The following is a 17,547-nucleotide window of genomic DNA, read 5'->3' as shown; positions in this document are numbered from 1 at the left end:
GATTGGCCCTTAGCCCGACAGGTAACCATAGCATCTTCTTTAGCTCTCTCTGAGGGCTGGGTATCATCTTCCTGAATTTCAGCAAGCTCACGCCCTTGTCTACATCTTCTTGATGAAGGATCTCAGGGCAGGAGCTGACCTCTCAGACTAGCAGTTCCAAACAACTTAACAGTAATAACAAGTGGCATCTTACATTTGTTAATATTACAACTTTTCAGAGCATATATGCAAAACCTTTTTTTTGTTTTAATGGAAAAAGCACAGTGACTGATGAAATATCACAAGTAGCCCCAAACACTCCCAGCTTTACCCGTCACATCTTAGAACATATGCAACTGGAAGGGACGACACACAGAAGTGAACACACATTTAAATATACATGCAAATGTCATTAAACTGGTTTTCCTAAATTAAGAAAGTGCATGGATCAAATGCCAATTTTCTTTTCAGAAAATGAACCGTAGATATGCGAAAAATAAATCAAATCGGGATATTTTCCGGTAATGTTGCTTAAATGCAAAGGTCGAGTCGCCTACACAGATAAGCAGTTTGCCAAGCCCGGCCCCGAACAAAGGGCAAAGTAAAATATCTTCCATAGGCTTTGCGCTCAGCTAGGACTATTTTGAAACCGATTCTTCAGTTTAAAAGCTGCAAACCTTAAAAAGTGTTCAGCCGCTTTAAAATCAAAGAATGCGTTTCAAAAACAGCTCCTGCCTAGCAAAACACCATTTAGAGATATTAATATGATATGGCATTTATTGAACACGCATTTATTGCTATGCTATTGTAGTGGCTTGATAAGGTTTAAAAATATGCTAAACAATTAATGCAGCAAAAGGGAGGAACAACTTTTACTCTGACCACAAAAACACAAGGTGTATGACGATCACCCCGAGAAAAGGGGATGCCATTCAGCTTTTTGTATCATCGACTTCTGCTTTAGTCGCGCAACATGCATACAGCGCTTCGTCATGGGCCTAGAGCTCTTAAGTGCAATATTTAACAGGGGTTGTTTCCACACTCTCACTGCCTTGGATGGTAGTTAAAAAAAAAACATGCCACCAGGACCCATACTCAGCCCTCACCCTCTCTGTCTCACTCCGAGAGAGCCGACGCAGACCCCCTCTTACTTTGGGCGGCGAATCAAAGCTCTGTAGCAGCAATGCATGTGTGGAGTCAAAAGACAGACAGACATATTCTCGAACAAACAGGTTGTAAACCTTTATAATGAAGTACAGCTCTCTTCTTTCATGGTTCATCCATTATGGGTTTCCACAGCTCTTATTGGATCATGGCTTTGTGGTGAAAATACAATGTTACAAAATAAACATTTGGTCGACTTGACCTTTGCTCATGTGATTTTAGTCAAGTCAGCTAAAAGGAAATTCAGAATTTGCATTTTGCTCCGATGACTGTTGGATAGGAAGCTGGCCTTGCTAACTTTTGCAATCATCATTCAAGCAAACTTACAGAACGGAGGCAGCAAGAATTTCATGCCAACGTTTGTGTCATATGATATGATAGGTCATTTATAACATGATTAATACCCAGAGGTTTCTAAGCGCGGACCCGGGGATCGAGCTTGTGGTGCTCGGTGTCGTCTTGCTTCCAAGGCGAGCACGTTGCCCCTGAGCTATCCTCCCGAGACATACCATGCGGTTCCCGGTTTTAAAAGCCCAGATGTAGTAATACGTTACACAATACATTTTAGTAATCCTCTAAACATGGGTGGCCTGCACATTGTAAGACATTTGCTCCCCTTGCATGTTCAGTCGATTTGTGTAACAAACAGGGGTCTTTAAAAATGTAATTGAGGTGGGCCATGACATCTTGTGTGAGGTCATGGTGCTAGCATACGATCCTTCACTTCTACTGCTTTTCAAGCACTTGAAGAGAGGTGCGTTTCATTACGGAAGTGATCACGTGGCACGGGCCTCAAACCCCAATGTGGCGGGCCCTACATTGCCCGTATATTGTGCACCAGTTGACTAGAGGATAAAACATGTGTCTAAAAATCTTCGCGTGTCCGTACTACATACATTTTCAATTACATCTGAAATATATTTATTTGTAGGATTCCATTTGGTTGCCATTCAGAATAACTATTGGAAAACATGGTTATGACATCTGACACGATTGTAGGTTTTTAAAAGTTTTTTCGAATTAACAAAATAGAACATTGAAATGATAGGTGCACTGCCGCCACCAAGTGGATAGCCCTGATCATTGCATCAAATGCACTCACAGCCAAATATTGATTGAAAACAAACATTCTAGGTATGCTCACCACCAAGTTAAAGTACCTTCAGAATGGTACTCGACCATTGCGAGGCCTGCAAAGGGTTGGAATCAAGAACAAGATTGCAGTCTTGGCTCACAATGAAAATGTGGGTAGGGGGAAACAGGTCACAACTGGCGCAAGTGCAATGGGTAAGCAAGGTAGTGGGATGTTTCCGTATGTATAAGCCTTCAAAAAAAAAAAAAAATAACACATTGGGTTATGAAGGCAAATTAATAAAACAAGTATTTTTTTTGTAAAATCTTTTTATTTTACAATTTTAGTACAAATCAAGGAAACACCATAGAGAAAGTACCTTCTCCCACATTTACAGACATCGTCCTTTCTGCATAAGCCCCCTTCAATCAAAGTCCATGGGGGAGTAGTCATCCTCTTTGGTGCTTGTGCCCTTTAGGGGCCTGTATCAGTGTAGCACCCAGTTCCTTCAAACTGGACATTCTTATCCGCAACCACCCCGTCCCCACCCCCACCCCCAAATTAAACTATTCTCGTAGGAAACAACCTCTAGATCCGGAATAGGACGTTGCGAAAGACGTGTTTGGGTGTGATCAGGTGTATGCAAGGCAAGGTTCATGACGTGAGTGGCGCACCCATCAAGGGAGATCTGACCTCTTGTTGGACGGTTATAAGTGCTTAATGTGGGTACCTAGGTAAGCCCCTGTCTGGGGGGGGGGGGCGCACAGCGGGAGTTCGAGTCTCTGTAGTCCCCGGGGAGCCGGACTCATCCGAGGGAGGATCGAACAAGGCCCAAAATGTATGGGCCAGAGCGGCATTCTTCTTTGAGCACTATACTCATGGGAGCAGATCTTAGATACTATAGCGATCAACTGATTTTTCGTGGGCGGAGTTGAAGCTTTCCAGTTCACAATCAGTAGTTTGCGCGCAGCGAACATTATAGTGCATAGTGCTCTACAGGCGAGCGTGTCGGTGTGCCATTCTTTGTAATTAGCCCCAAATACCAAGTCTTCAGAGGTCAGTGTGATAGTCGCCTCTGGGATGCGCTCGCTCACTAGTCCATGTACCAAGTCCCAGTAGGGCGATATCTTGGGGCAAGACCAGAGCAAGTGGCCCATGGTGCCCGGTGTTTCACAGCCACGTCAGCATTGGGGAGAGGGGGTCAATCCCATTTTATACAATTTAGACGGTGTGCAATATAAGCTTTGTATTATTTTAAATTGGATTTCCCCATGTTTCAGGTTCAGGGACATTGCAGGAATGACTCAGAAAAATTGATATATATCCCCCCCATCTCAATCGGGGTGTCGAGGTCTAGTGACCAGGCTGCCGCCAAGGTGGAGTTCCTACCCACATTATTTGTGATGGCCATGGAGTAGAAGTCGCAGAGTGGTGGATGCATGTTTATCCAGCGCTCCAGTTTTAATTTGCAGAGGGCCGGGAGCGCCTGTCCTGATACCTCTGTAGTGTGTCGCATTAGTTCGGCCCCAATTGTGCCAAATTGCAGTCAATGGCCTGTATGTAGGGCAAGTGCCCCAGCGGCCTCAGAGAAGGAGAGTATTTTAGGGCCATCGCACAGATCTAAAATCCTAACCCGAGCCCATGGAGTGTCTTGTAATAAATGGACAGTAGGTATACGGCCAAGTGCAAGAAGCCTTTTACAGACATCCATGTAGGTGCCTATTTGGTTTCAATAGCCTCCTGCCTCTGAGCTTATGCCACACTGCAACTGTCAGTCCCACTACAGGATGCAATCTAATCTTTTGCAGAAGTTTCATTGGGGGCTTGGTCAGAGCATCCGATGGGGAAATGGGAGCCAATAATCCCAGCTCCATCGACCTCCAGCTGGAGCAGTCTTCCGAGTTTAGTCAGCGCTTGGCCCAACATATCTGGGCTGCCATGTAGTAATTCCGCCAAGACGGCAGGGTGAGGCCACCGTCTTGTTTAGATGCAGCGAGGATCCCGCCTGAATGCATGCTTTCCTGTTCCTCCAGATGAACTTCGAGACTGCAGCATCGACAGTTCTGTACATCTTCTGGCTGGGAGAGCATGGCAGCATCATTGCCAGATAGATGAGTTTGGGCATTATGTTCATTTTAACCGCATTGATCCTGCCTGTCATAGACAGCGGTAGAGCATCCCATTTGATGAGGTCCACACGGATCTGCTCAACCCGGTGAGGATAATTAAGATCTCTGAGGTCCTCAATTCGAGCACTAATAATGGTCCCCAGATACTTGATATGGCCTGTTTGCAACCTAAAGGACGCTTCTCCTCCCGGGTCCCAGGGGATATCCGACCGGAGCGGTAGGATCTCAGATTTGGACCAGTTGACCCGGTATCCCGCCATCGGGCCATATTTTAGCAAGAGGGATGTCTGGGTGTCCCCGATGTAAATGAGGAGGTTGTCGGCATATAGGGAGAACCAGTGCTCCGTCCCCGCCCCACCAAAGTACCCGCCACTGGGGATCCGACCGCAGAATCTCAGCAACTGGCTTGATGGACAGGGCGTACAGGAGGGGCGATAGAGGGCACCCCGACGTGTACCTGACTGTAGGGCAAAAGGGGCTGATGTGCGGCCATTAGTAGTTACCGTTGCCTCGGGCTCGCTATATAATCGGCGTATCTGGGCAATTAGAGAAGGAGGAAGGCCATATTCTGTGAGGGCGAGGAACATAAAGTCCCATTGGACCTTGTCAAAAGCCTTCTCTGCGTCAATTACAAGGACCGAGTCCTCTAGCCCGGGCTCCTCTGCAATAATGTGCAAGAGGCAACGGATGTTGTCCCCAGAATGCCGTTTTCGTATAAATCCTGTCTGGTCTTCCCCGACCAGGTTAGGCAGTACGGTTTCCAACATTTGGGGCAGACATTTCGCAAAGACCTTAGCGTCAGCGTTTATTAGGGAAATGGGCCTGTAAGACCCACACTCTTCTTCGGGCCTCCCCTTTTTGTGAAATATTACAATGTTGGCAGTCATCATTGATCCAGGCAGGCGGCCGATTTCCTTTTCCGCCGCAAAAACTGATTGGAGTCGAGAGGCGACTTCCCCTACCGTGGCCTTGTAGAAATCTATCGGAATCCCGTCTGGGCCCGAGGCCTTGCCTGGGTTCAGAGCATGGATTGCCCTTCTGATATCCGCCTCTGCCAGAGGGGTGTCTAAAGCGTCGTATTGGGCCTGTGTAATTTTAGGCAGGTGAATGGCCATTAGGAAACCTTGCATCGCCTGCAATGGAAGTGCTTCCGGATTAGCGTGTAAGTGAGCGTAGAACTCTGCGAACCTATGGTTGATGGCCTCGTCCCCTACTAGTAGGTTCCCTTTCCCATCTTTTACAGAGCTGAGAGCCGCAGCCGGCTATTTCTGTTTTAAAGCGTGTGTCATGAGTCGAAGGGGCCTGTCATTTTCCAGGTAGAATTTCTGCGTCCAACTGGACTAGGAGTTTTGGGCCCCGATAGTCGCAACCTCTTTAATGTTGGTGCAGATTTTGCAGAGTTGTAGGAGGGTACGTTGGTCGGGCGCTGTTATGTGTTTTTTTTCTAGAGTATGCAGTGTGTGCGTCAGTGAGTCCACTCGGGCCCGCCACTGAGTTTGTGCGCCCACATGGAGATGCACTGACTTCTCATAAAGGGCTTGAATGAATCCCAGCATGTGTGTACGGTATAGGGGGGGGGGGGGAGTGAGATTGGTATCCCAGAATATGCCCATATCTCTTTTGATGTGTTTGACGAAACCAACAGAGTAATCAGATGCTTTCCTAGACACCAACAGATATTAAAAAACTACTTTATAAAGAAAAATACATATTTGTAATAGCAAAGTTAACAGGACTGAATTTATGGTTACAACTAATAAAAAAGAAGCTCAAACAAGTAACCATTTCCCACACCCATGGTTTGCTGCAATGCATTTGTACAGTGTTACCTGCAAGAAACACACATTTATTTGTATGTATAAAGCACTGCACAGATCAAACAAGACAGTACATATTAAAAGAACCAAGAACCAACATTAGAGTGAGAATAGATGAGCTTGAAGCCAGAATGAAAACGAGTGGTAGCAGGACTGGGCACAAGGTGCGTAGGGAGCAGTTAAAACAAAAACAGACTGGGAGGGGACAGTGCGAGAGGGAGAATAGAATGAAATCAAGGAAGAGAGATAAGGCGGAGCAAGATTGTGGAGGATTTGAAAACCATATAGAGGAAGTTTAATTTCAACCGAGAGTGAAAGGGTAACCCATCGAAGAGAAGAAAGAGCAGGTGACAGAGTCCAGAGGAAAAAGAACAGAGGAAACGGATAGAGAAGTTACAAATTGACTTAAGTGGACTAAGCCGAGAGAGAGGGAGCCCAAAGAGGAGGCAGGAGTAGTAGAAGAGGCGAGAAAACATAAGAGGACATTAGTAACTTGGAAGCCTGTAAAGTAAGAGAGGGCCGAGCCTTATAGATGTTAAAAAGATGAGCTTTAAGGAACAGGAAAGCGAGGAGATATGCAGATTAAAAGGAGAGAGAAGGATCCAGGTGCATGCCAAGGTTGCACCCGAAAGAGAAATAGGGAGAAAAGAGAAGGAAAGTAAACGGACGCAATAGGTTCAGGGTGGGAGGGGGGAGTTAGGAGGGGAGATTGGTCAAAGAAGGAAAGATAAAAACCAGTTTGAGTAGTTAAGGACAAGGTAGCGGTTGGACATTCAGGATTTGATGGCCAGACGACAGGAAGCCAGAGAGGCATGACTAGAAGAGGACAAGGCAGAAAAGGATAGAAAGAGGAAGGTGTTGTCGGCATGGAGGTGGTGGGAAATCCCAAAGGATGAAATGATAGAGGCAAAGGGAGAGGTATAGAAGGAAAAAAAGAAGAGGGCCCACACTGTGGTGAAGGGGAAGGGTAGAGTGGGATTTGGCAGCCCAGGAGACAGGATAGGTGCGATTGGACAGGTAAGACTGAAGCCAACGTAGGACAGACCCAGAAAATCCATGAGAAGGGAGAAGAAGCGAGTGATCAACAGTATCAAAAGCAGCTGGCAAACGAAGGGAAGAGTATTTCGAATAGCAAGCAGAACGACCAGATTCAGAGAAGAATGTGGTCTATGTAGAGTGGCGAGAGCAGGAACAAGATTGCAAACAGGGAAGAATAGAGTTAGAAGAGATAAAACGAGAGGCTTGGGAGTAGAAAAGACATTCCAAGGGCTTAGAGGTAGAAGGGATATAGGTTGGAAATTGAATGGGAGAGAAGGGTCAAGTGAGGGCTTTTTAAGGACATGAAGGATTGCATCGTACAAAGTAGGAAAGGTTAAGGACCAAAGAGAAACATTAAACATAGAGGTAAGATAACACAACAAGGAGACAGAGACTTTAGAAATGAGAGCGGAGGGAATGGTGTCAGAGGGAGCAGAGGTGGGATGAGCTCTAGATAACAGAAGCTCAGTGTCTGAGTTAGAGAATGGGAGAAAAGAGTACATACAAGCATATTGGGAGGATGAAGAGGGAGGAGTAGGAGAAGAAGGTTCAATTCAGAAGGGACAAAGGCAACTTTAGAGGTAAAGTAGGAGGCGAGTAGCCGGGGACGGAGAGGTGAGAGTTGGGAAATGTATATGAGACAATGTTTGTAAATGATGACGGGATGAGAAGAATAGCAATTTAGGAGATTAGGATAATAAGACTGCTTAGCAGAAAGAAGAGCGGCATCAAAAGAAGAGTGAAAAGTGGAGAGTAAAGAGGAGTCTGAGTCGGAGTGTGACTCATGCAGGCGTCTCCCAAGGCGACTAAGAGTTTGCAGCATCGAGCAAAGCTGCCAAGTGACCCATGGTTGTGCGGGTTTGCAGGAAGGCAAGAAAGGGGAGGCAGGGTAAAGCGTGTCAAGAGTAGAAGAGAGAAGAGAGGGAGGAAGCAGCTTCATCGCCATAGAGATGCAAAGGTAGAATATGAATGGAGAGGAGAGATACAGGAGGAAACAAAAAAAGAGGAACTGTTAAAAGAGCAGGGGTCACAATGATAATGCATGTGAGAGTGGGAGGAGTAGGAGGGAGTGGAAGAAGGACAACTATAGGGATGACAGGAGCAGATGGTGATTGGAGGAGTCAATAGGAAGGGCAGAGATCGAGGAGGTCTGTATGGGAGAAGACAAAGTCCAGATGGGTGCCATAGGTATGGGAGGGTGGGGAAGGAATTATGGAAAGGTAGTAGGAGTCAAGGATAGGGAGTTTGAGCAGATTTGTATAAAAAGAGACAGATGCTGCCTGAAAATGTTATTTTAGCAAATTACAGCGTGCGTGCACACACTCACGCACCAAATCTTCTCCACAAACCACCTTCAGCAAATATTCCCATCATGATATCACTACCTTCATCAATCAAAAAATAATGATTGCAAACCAAACATTTGCAAGATGTCAATATTGTGGAAGGGAGGTCGGACACATTAAGACTACTAAGATAATTAAAAGGTGTACACCATGTTCTCATCTTGTAGCCCACTCAAACAGAAGTACAGCATAACATCAGATTCTGTATCGTCGTTTATTTTAATTTTATTTATTTATAGCATTTGTTATACAGCCAAACCCGGAGGTTACACCGCGTTTGTTGCCTAGAATATGAGGTCATTATGAAATGTGATATCCCAATTATAGGTACATTTAAAAGTGTAACCTGGGGGGAAGTGTTTGTCGGACCCTGTCCAAGTAGGTCTTCAATGTGGTTTTGTGAATATGTCCCAAAAAATCCCGACACCACTGCATCACAGAACTGGTTTGTCCAACAAAGCCTGCATTATGCTGTACAATTCAGGCTGATAACATGAACAACATGCAACAGTTCTTAAGTTTATAGCATTTAAATGAAGAGACAGTGAGATTAATTTTAAACGCAAACAAAACCAGGCATATAGTAGAAAATATTTTACGTACAGACTTTCGAGGAGTTTACTGTTGTCGTCCTTAGTTCCCAATTGACTGATCATGCTTCTTATCTGGGAAGCTGCACAAAAACAAAATACACAAAACGTGACATTTTTGCAGAAAAGCCAGCATTCCATGTTATGCCAAAGAGACTGACATTTGTCCGTTGTATGCCAAAAGTTACCAGTTCAAGATAATGGCACATTAAAACCTGCCGTCATCCCCGAATAGGAAATGGTCAAGATAATGCTGGTGACACCGATCAACAGAAAGCAACTTAACGCCACCCGATCCTACAAAAGTAGATATATACAGCACTCACAGGTTAAGTGACAACAAACATGACGATTTCCCATGCACAGTAAGAATAAATGTACCCAGTGCCAAATCCCCAGCAACAGCAGATAAAGCCAGCATCCGCATGATCCACAACAACAAATCAAGCTAGTATCTGCATTTTATTTATTTAATTTATTTGCATCTGTAAAGCGCACAACTGCCCATGGGCATCGTGGCGCTGTTAAGAAGGCTTACTTAGTTACATAGTGCATGTGAAATCTTGGATACAAAAGTGCTAGCAAAGACATACAATTTGCGTGGCCTCTTTTTGAAGGGCGGCATCCGCATACAATGAATGCAGGAAGTCAAAATATGTGGCACAGACATGATGCGCAGCCCCTTCTTGAGGGGTGGTACAGTGCAGAAAGTCAATATATGTGGCACAGACATGATGCGCAGCCCCATCTTGAGGGGTGGCATCCGCATACAATGAATGCAGGAAGTCAATATATGTGGCACAGACATGATGCGCAGCCCCATCTTGAAGGCAGTCCTAGCATGCCAGGCGGAAAGTCAATATATGTGGCACAGATGCGGGGCTGGGGGGGGCTCAGGTACACACAGGCGACCAGTGGGATGGCGTGGGGGGGGCTCATGCACACACAGGCGACTAGCGGGATGGGGGGGCTCATGCACACACAGGCAACTAATTACATTAATCATCTGTACAACAATATTGGAAATAGCCAGCTGCTACATTTGTAGTAGCAGACAGGGCTAGGATAACTTAATTGTGCATACAAGCGCAAGAAAATAAGAGCTAGTGTTAGAGCCAGAGAAAGGAGTTGAAAGAATGAGTAAATAAGAGTTAAGAAATAGATTGCAGTTTTTCCTTCACATGCGTTTTGGAGTCAAAGTGCATTTGTTCTTTCTTCCCATGATACCTCAGTTTGGACACAGAACCCCTATCTTGAAGTCATAGACTTGTGAGAAATGTGTCAGTTTCCCGGAAAGGTGTGTTTAACCTATGCCAGGGTACAGGGAAATTCTCACCCAATCCCAATATTTAGCAAAATGTTCTGAATACTTAGCTCTCAGCTTCACAGATTTGATGAATTTATATAGCGCAGGTTTTCCTGAATAAAAGTCACTGGCCGAGATCATCAAAACATGTAGCGTAGCGCCTAGCATTTGAAAAGATACATTTTAAGGGCTTTAATGAAAGCAACCAGAGAAGTCAGTTTATATAGAAATAGTGGTAGCGAGTTCCATAACCGAGGGATGTAAACCAAGAATCGTCTGTCACGTCTAGAAACGCATCCGGGTGAAGGAATCAGCAGCAAATGCTTACTAGCCGAACGAACAGAGATTCGGCTGCTACTATGAAATTTAACTAGCGAGATCTGAAGGATCAGATCCATTGACAAACTTAAAAACCAGGCACAAGATTTTTAAAATCAATCATCTTCCGAATGGGTAGCCAATGAAGGGATACCCAGGAGACTGAGCCTGTTTTAGGCAACTTGAAAAGGAGTCCAAACTTTGCACTTTCGAGGCGCTAAAGGTGCTTTAATCCTGTTGCATAATCCAACCTGGAATTAACTTAGGAGCCCACTAGGACAGCATGATCGGATGGTGAGAGGAATGGGAGAACATGCGTAGCAAGCGTAGATTGTAGAAAATAGATTGTGCTATTGCTCTGACCTGTTCAGACCATAAATTCGAAAGCCAAATGCAGCCTAAATTCTTAACCTTGGAAGAGAAGGACATAGGGAGACCAAATAGGCAGGGGTGATAACCCTGGGGGAATCCCCAATCAAGTGTTTAGAGACAAAAATAATAAGCTCGGTCTTACTTGGATTTAATTGGAGCTCAGTTGTTGTCATCCAGTAGCCTACTTCAATAGTACACTATTCTATACAGTGAATCTACAGATGTATTAACCGTTGTGTAAATCTGGGTGTCATCCGTATATGAAAGATCAAGATTGCGTTATTAAAATCGCCATAAGTGGTTGTATATAAATGTTGAATAGCAACGTTTGTGATGGTCGGTGGCATTAGTTGAGGCTCGCAAGATGAACTCTGCTCGGCCTCGCTTCATGATTCCAATGCCTTGCTTGCATCCTTTTTATTGAGGAGGGTGGATTATTAATCAGGGAAGTACCAATGATAAAGTCAAGGTTTCACAATAAGATTGAGGCGGCGATGAATCCCCAAACCCTCCCACCGATACGAAGACTTTGCGCCATGATACATAGCAAAGCCATTGAGGTGATCCCGATAGCAATTTCAGTGATTTAAAAAGGCCAGTACTATCGGCTCTCTGCAAAACCTCTATTGTTTAGCATGGTTGAGTACTGCCACTTTTCCATACCAAAGGAAAATACAATAAATGATGCGTACTGACTGATTTACCCCATTAGTTTCAGGTCACAACTGCGTTGGATGGCACACATCTAGGCCTATGGGTTATGAAGATGTAGAAAGTGTACTTACTATACTTGTAACATTTTAGCGTATTCAGTCCCAGCCTGCTCTCAGCTCTTCTTCATACCATTTCACTAAAGGTTTTTACTTCAAGTCTGTCACTTCCACACTCCCTGTGGGCCCTGCAAACAAATCCTCACCTCCCCACCTCCCCTGCAGCCCAGGGACAGCAGGTCCCACTGGGGCCTCACAAATACCTTAGTACACTCCAATAAGACAGAGCATTTAAAACGTGAAGCTATTTTACGCGATCACCCCTTTGAATAACAGTTATTTTCGGCAGATATAATTCTGCAAGCACACATATTTAAGCAGAACATATATTCTTGTATTCTTGTAAGGATTTATATATTTGTCTAAGTGTTTTATTATGCCGTGAACTTTTCAAGTAATCTCTATAAAAGTAAATCAAACATTGTATTGTGGAAAGCCAAACATGGGAGTAGGGTTGCAAGCCAAGTTTAAAAAAAAAAGAAAAAAAAAAAAAAAAAGTCACGCTCACCCCTATATTCTCCAAATTCACAGAGTACCCCATTTCGTGCTTGCCAAGAGTTCATCATCGGGACCACTCCGGTGGTGATAGTGCGCGGTACAAAAAAGAATATCCTTTAACATTTGCAAATGGCTAGTGGAGAGTGGATATTTTGTGGCCTAGTGAGAGAATGTGAAAAAGAGGGGAAGTGGGTAATATGATATACCCCGAGTAGGGATGTGGGAAGAGGGGTTGCTGACCTGAAGACTGATTTTCCTAGTCCTGGCCCTCTGTTGATTTTGTTAGTATTTGAAGACCTGCGAAATGCATTTCCCTCACTTCCTCAAGACCTCCCTTGTGAATAGGCTCTCCTTTGATCTCTGTAAAGCTACCCTGCAGTAGAGGCACTTTAGGTGTGTAGCTCTCTTTTGGTTTTAAAAATTAACCACGAGAGGTGGGGAGGGTGGGGGAAGAGTTAATGGGGGGATGTGTTTTTTGTTGAAATAGATGACATTTCGGTGGTTGATGTGATATTGGTTTTACTGTTGAAATGTAATACGAAATGAAAATAAAATCAAATTAAAAAAATATATATTTTGCTTGGCTATTAATCTCTTTTTACAATCTTCCGAATTAAAAAGCAATAGAACAAATCAGTCCAGAAAGGCCACTATGACCCACAGCGCTAATGCCAGTTAATATGATTGTAAGTGCGGCAGCGTTCAACTTAAAGGTTGAGGGTGCCTAGACCAAGAACCCTCAGTAGAGAACAGAGTAAGTTAGATCAGTGAACTGCGCCAAGTTACAAGCAAAACAACTGACAATTGAATTGTGTTTTTAATTCTATTCAACAGCCTGACACGTGTTTCGAGCAAAGCTCTTCTTCTGAGGCTGTACAGTAATTGACAAACGATTAAAAACAATTTGCATGTGCAGCAATCCATACATAACATGACAGTTGGACAAAACAAAGGGGGAGTAAGGGGGATGATCGCCAAAATCATAACGTGTAACGCATGACACCATTGTAAGGATTAATTCCAATTTAACATAACAAAATAAATGTGTAATCATGAAAAAAATATAAAGATAAGATGAAATTACATTAGGTCAGTTACCGTTTCAGAATGGCGTCAATTCGATTCCGAAACCAAAAGGAAAAATAAGAACAAAGAGAAATTCAGTATTGTACGGTGCCTAAACAACCATGGGTAGATTAAATGGCTAATTAGCCTCTATTAATGTTAGAAGTACCGAAAAAAACTATATTTACCCATAAATCTCATCCAAAAGGGGGTAATCTGTGCAGCAAAACATAATATCCATAATCACAATTTGCTAAAAGAGTCTGCAAGAATATCAGAAAGGCAGAATACCAATGTACACCACTTACCAATAGTATGAATAATTCTAAGGGACAATTCCAGAACTAAATCAGAGAGAAAGTGAATTGTGACTTAAGTATTAATGTACGTTGTCCGACCAAAATCAGTTATCAATAAAGAGACACAGATTAAATATGAAATGAAAGAGATTACCTTAATAGTGGTTGCAATTGCAATTGAATAATTATAACAGACTGCATAGATCCAAAAGTGGGGGGGATGAATGTCGGTGAGGATGAAGTCATAAAAACACAGCAAGGTAAATCCATGGAGCACAGATGATCCCATTGACAAAAGTGGTCGACCAATTCATAAAAGGAAAAAAGAAGAAACGAAACCCGGAGTTAAACAAGTCTCAATTAGGAAAGAACGTGCATAGTTAAGAGGCAGGGACCGTGTAAAAGGTACACACATCTCGCTTACCAGCCTTCCGGCAACAACTGTATCCAGGGGAGAACGCGCGCGAGCACAACTCGTGTTAATTAAAGGGAGCTAGGTCGCGGAAGCAACAGCGTAACCGATCACAAAACAGCGGCCATATTGGGTGAGTGAAAAGCCCTGGCTGCCTTCCAAGCCACAGTACCTACAGTCTAAATAGCCTACAATAACATCAAGGTGTTGAAAATTTGTTGAGTTGGAGAATCATCTAGCCCAATTGTCAACAATATTTTTTTGTTACAAATTTGATTATATAAAAATTGCATTGGCGCAATTGCAATGTAATACACCATGGTTGTGTAACGCTCCGTACATATTTACTACAATAGTCTCAACACAAAAATCATGGGTAATATACCTCCCAATTGAAGCATAAGAAGGCAGCCAGGGCTTTTCACTCACCCAATATGGCCGCTGTTTTGTGATCGGTTATGCTGTTGCGATCTGCAAATCAGAAGGCGCTGGCGGGAGGGTGTTTAATCGGGTGAAAAGGGAGTAGGAAAGTGAGAAAAGTGATGTTCTGTTGGCAGCTTCAGTTAGGTTTTCACTGAGTGCTGAACTTGGGTGTGAATATCGGATCAATGTGAGTCCTCGTGTGCTGTTGGTGCTCGTTATGTGTGGTTTGTTTGTTGTTTGTTTGTTGTTGCGCTGTGGTGAAGTGCGTGCGGCTTGCTGTGCGAGAGGGCAGTTTTGTGGATTGTTGTTAGTTAAGTATGCAGAAATTTGAGCTTTTGGGTTAGTGGGTTATAGGTCTGTTAGTCCTAATTCTTGTTCTATGTATATGGTTGTCCTATGGAGTAGGCATTATTCCTTCTCTTTTTCTTTCCTGTCCGTCTAATGGTTAGGAGTGATGGCGTGGCAAGTTCCCAACTGTGTCATTTCCGACCTTTGTTTACCAGGTTGAGGTGTGTATTGTCCCCCACTCTGGTATTGGTGCTGTATTTTTACAAATCACCCGCTCCCTATCTATTTCCTGTCGGTGATCCATTGCTGCCAGGGTTTACTTTGTAGGCCAAGGTGCTATTAACATATCACCATTACCCTTCCATCCCGATCTCTGCTTGATCGTTCTTTGGTATGATTCTAGCTCATCTATCTTTCAATTAGTAAGTTGATATGCCGTATAGAGTGTTCTTCCCATACTTCAGTTGATGAGCAGTAGCTTAGGAAAATGGGGACGATCAGTTTCCTCTATCAGCATTGTTTCAGGTGTGTACGGGCCCCCATAGGCACTCTTTCTAGTTATGGGTTGAAGAGCCAAGGTTTGAGGAGTTTATTGAATAGGTGATCTCTTGTGTTACACATGTTCTTTGGTAGCTTGTTCCAGGTTTTTGGGGTGAGGTGAAAGAAAGAGGATCCTTCGAATTTTCTTTTGTTGTATGGTTTTTGTTCGAAACTGATGTCGCTGCTGGAAAGGAGTGGCCTTGTTGGGCGGTGTACGTTTATTTGTTCTCTTAGGAACTCTGCGCCTTGGCTGTGGATTGTGCTGTGCGTTATGCGCATTGATTTGAACCCGATTTGCTGTTTTATTGGTAGCCAGTGTAGCGTTTTCAGAGCTGGTGTCATGTGTTCTCTTCAATGTAGTTTGAAGAGCAGTCTGGCTGCCTCATTTTGCATGTGTTGGAGTTTTTTTAGAAGTCGTTCTGACATGCCCAGATATAGGCTAATGGCGTAGTCTAATCTCGACATGGCGAGAGCGATGATGGGGAGTGTTTTGTTGGCGAATGACAGGAATGGCAGGATCCTTTTTACTGCTCGTAGGAGAAAGAAGCACTTCTTGATTAGTTTACTTGTGGCTCTAGAGCAAGTTCGTTGTCCATCAAGACTCCCAGGTCTTTTCACAATCGACGATGGGGAGGGTTGTACCAAGTTCTGTTGGCCAGGGGATGTAGTGGTTGTTTCCTCCGTTTTTTGTGATGATCATTATTTCTGTTTGCCTGGGTTGAGTTTGAGGTGGTTCGAGTTCATCCAGTTATAGATTTCACAAAGTCAGCTCTCTAATGTTGTGTTTTCTTCTTGTGAGTCTTGTATTTTGTAGACTATTTGTGTGTCATCAGCAAAGTTGTAACAGGTGAGGCCATGTCTTTTAATGATCTTGATTAGTTGAGACAGGTAGATGTAGAATAATAGCGGGGAGAAGGATGATCCTTGTGGTACTCTGCATGAGGATTCTCTTGGGTTGGATTTGAAAGGTTTGATCCATATGTTTTTGGATCCGTTTGTTAGGAAGGATTTGATCCATATTAAGACGCGGTCAGTAATTCCAATTTCTTCCAATCTCACAATAAGGATATAGCAGTTAACTGCGTCGAATGCTGCAGAGAGGTCTAGTAGCATCAAAGCGGTACTTTTGTCTAAGTTTACCTTTAGATCATCCCAGATTGAGAGAAGTGCGGTTTCCGTTCTTCCCATTGGTCTAAAGCCTACTTGTGCGTGGTCCAATAGGCGGTACTCTTTTATGAATTCTTGGGTAGTACTATATGTACGTTTCCAGCAATTTAGCTGGGTATGGGATGTTGGAGATAGGTCTGTAATTGGAGAGGTCCTCCACGTTTCCTGCCGTATCCTTGAGGAGTGGCTTGATGTATGATGATCTGAAGGATTGTGGCACTTTCCCCTGTTTAGATGGATTGGTTTCTGTAGTAGTCCATGGGTGTTCCTTATGAGAGGATTGATTAGTATATGTCTGGGGGGCAAATATCTGTGGGGGAATCTGTTTTGTTGCTTTTGTTTACCAGTTTGACGAATGTCTCCACTGATATTTAGGGGAAGTTTCTGAGTTTGTTTGGGCATTCCTCGAAGGGGTGGTGGGTTGCTTACTGCGGTCGCATGGTCTGCTTTGTATGGTCTGTTGGATGGTCATGATTTTGTTTTTGAAGTGGTCTGCAAGGTCATCGCATAGTTTCTTCGATGGTATTGGAGTGTTGTTGCAGCCAGGTGGGTTTTTTATTTCATTTATGATTTTAAAGAGTTCTGTTTGGGTGTTTGGGGCTTTGAAGATTCTGTTGGCGTAGAATTTCCTTTTTGTATTTCATTTTTGTAATTGGGTATGTTGTTGGAATTTGAATTTCTTTTCGCAGTCATTTTTGATCCTCCTTTGTAGTTCAAGTTTTCAGTTTTTCCTTTTCATGTCGCTGAGTAGCGGGGTAAACCATTTTGCCGTTGCACTTTTGCGTGGTGGGGTAAAAGGTTTTTCTTTGGCGATCTAGTCTATTGTGGTTGCGATTCAGTTGTGAAGTAATTCTATTTCTTTGTCAAGGCCAGCTTTGTCCTTGGTTGTTGCTTGTGGTTTGCGGATTTCCAGTAGTCAGTTAAGTTGCAGTTTTTGATGGTTCTCCAGTGTCT

At 43.7% G+C, this 17,547-nt stretch overlaps 1 protein-coding gene across 1 annotated transcript in view; it reads right to left on the bottom strand.

Annotated features, from left to right (window-relative positions):
- Nucleotides 1–17,547, bottom strand: part of STX12 (syntaxin 12) — a 727,233-nt gene that overhangs the window by 608,836 nt on the left and 100,850 nt on the right. Inside the window, exon 2 of the mRNA XM_069623056.1 lies at nt 9,149–9,218. Coding sequence (XP_069479157.1) covers nt 9,149–9,218 — 70 coding nt within the window. The remainder of the gene's footprint in view (nt 1–9,148; nt 9,219–17,547) is intronic.

Source organism: Ambystoma mexicanum, chromosome 11 (genome assembly GCF_040938575.1).
Source record: "Ambystoma mexicanum isolate Mex_15411 chromosome 11, UKY_AmexF1_1, whole genome shotgun sequence".
NCBI lineage: Eukaryota > Metazoa > Chordata > Amphibia > Caudata > Ambystomatidae > Ambystoma > Ambystoma mexicanum.
Note: the sequence above shows the minus strand (reverse complement) of the source record. Positions and strands in the feature narration are given on the sequence as shown.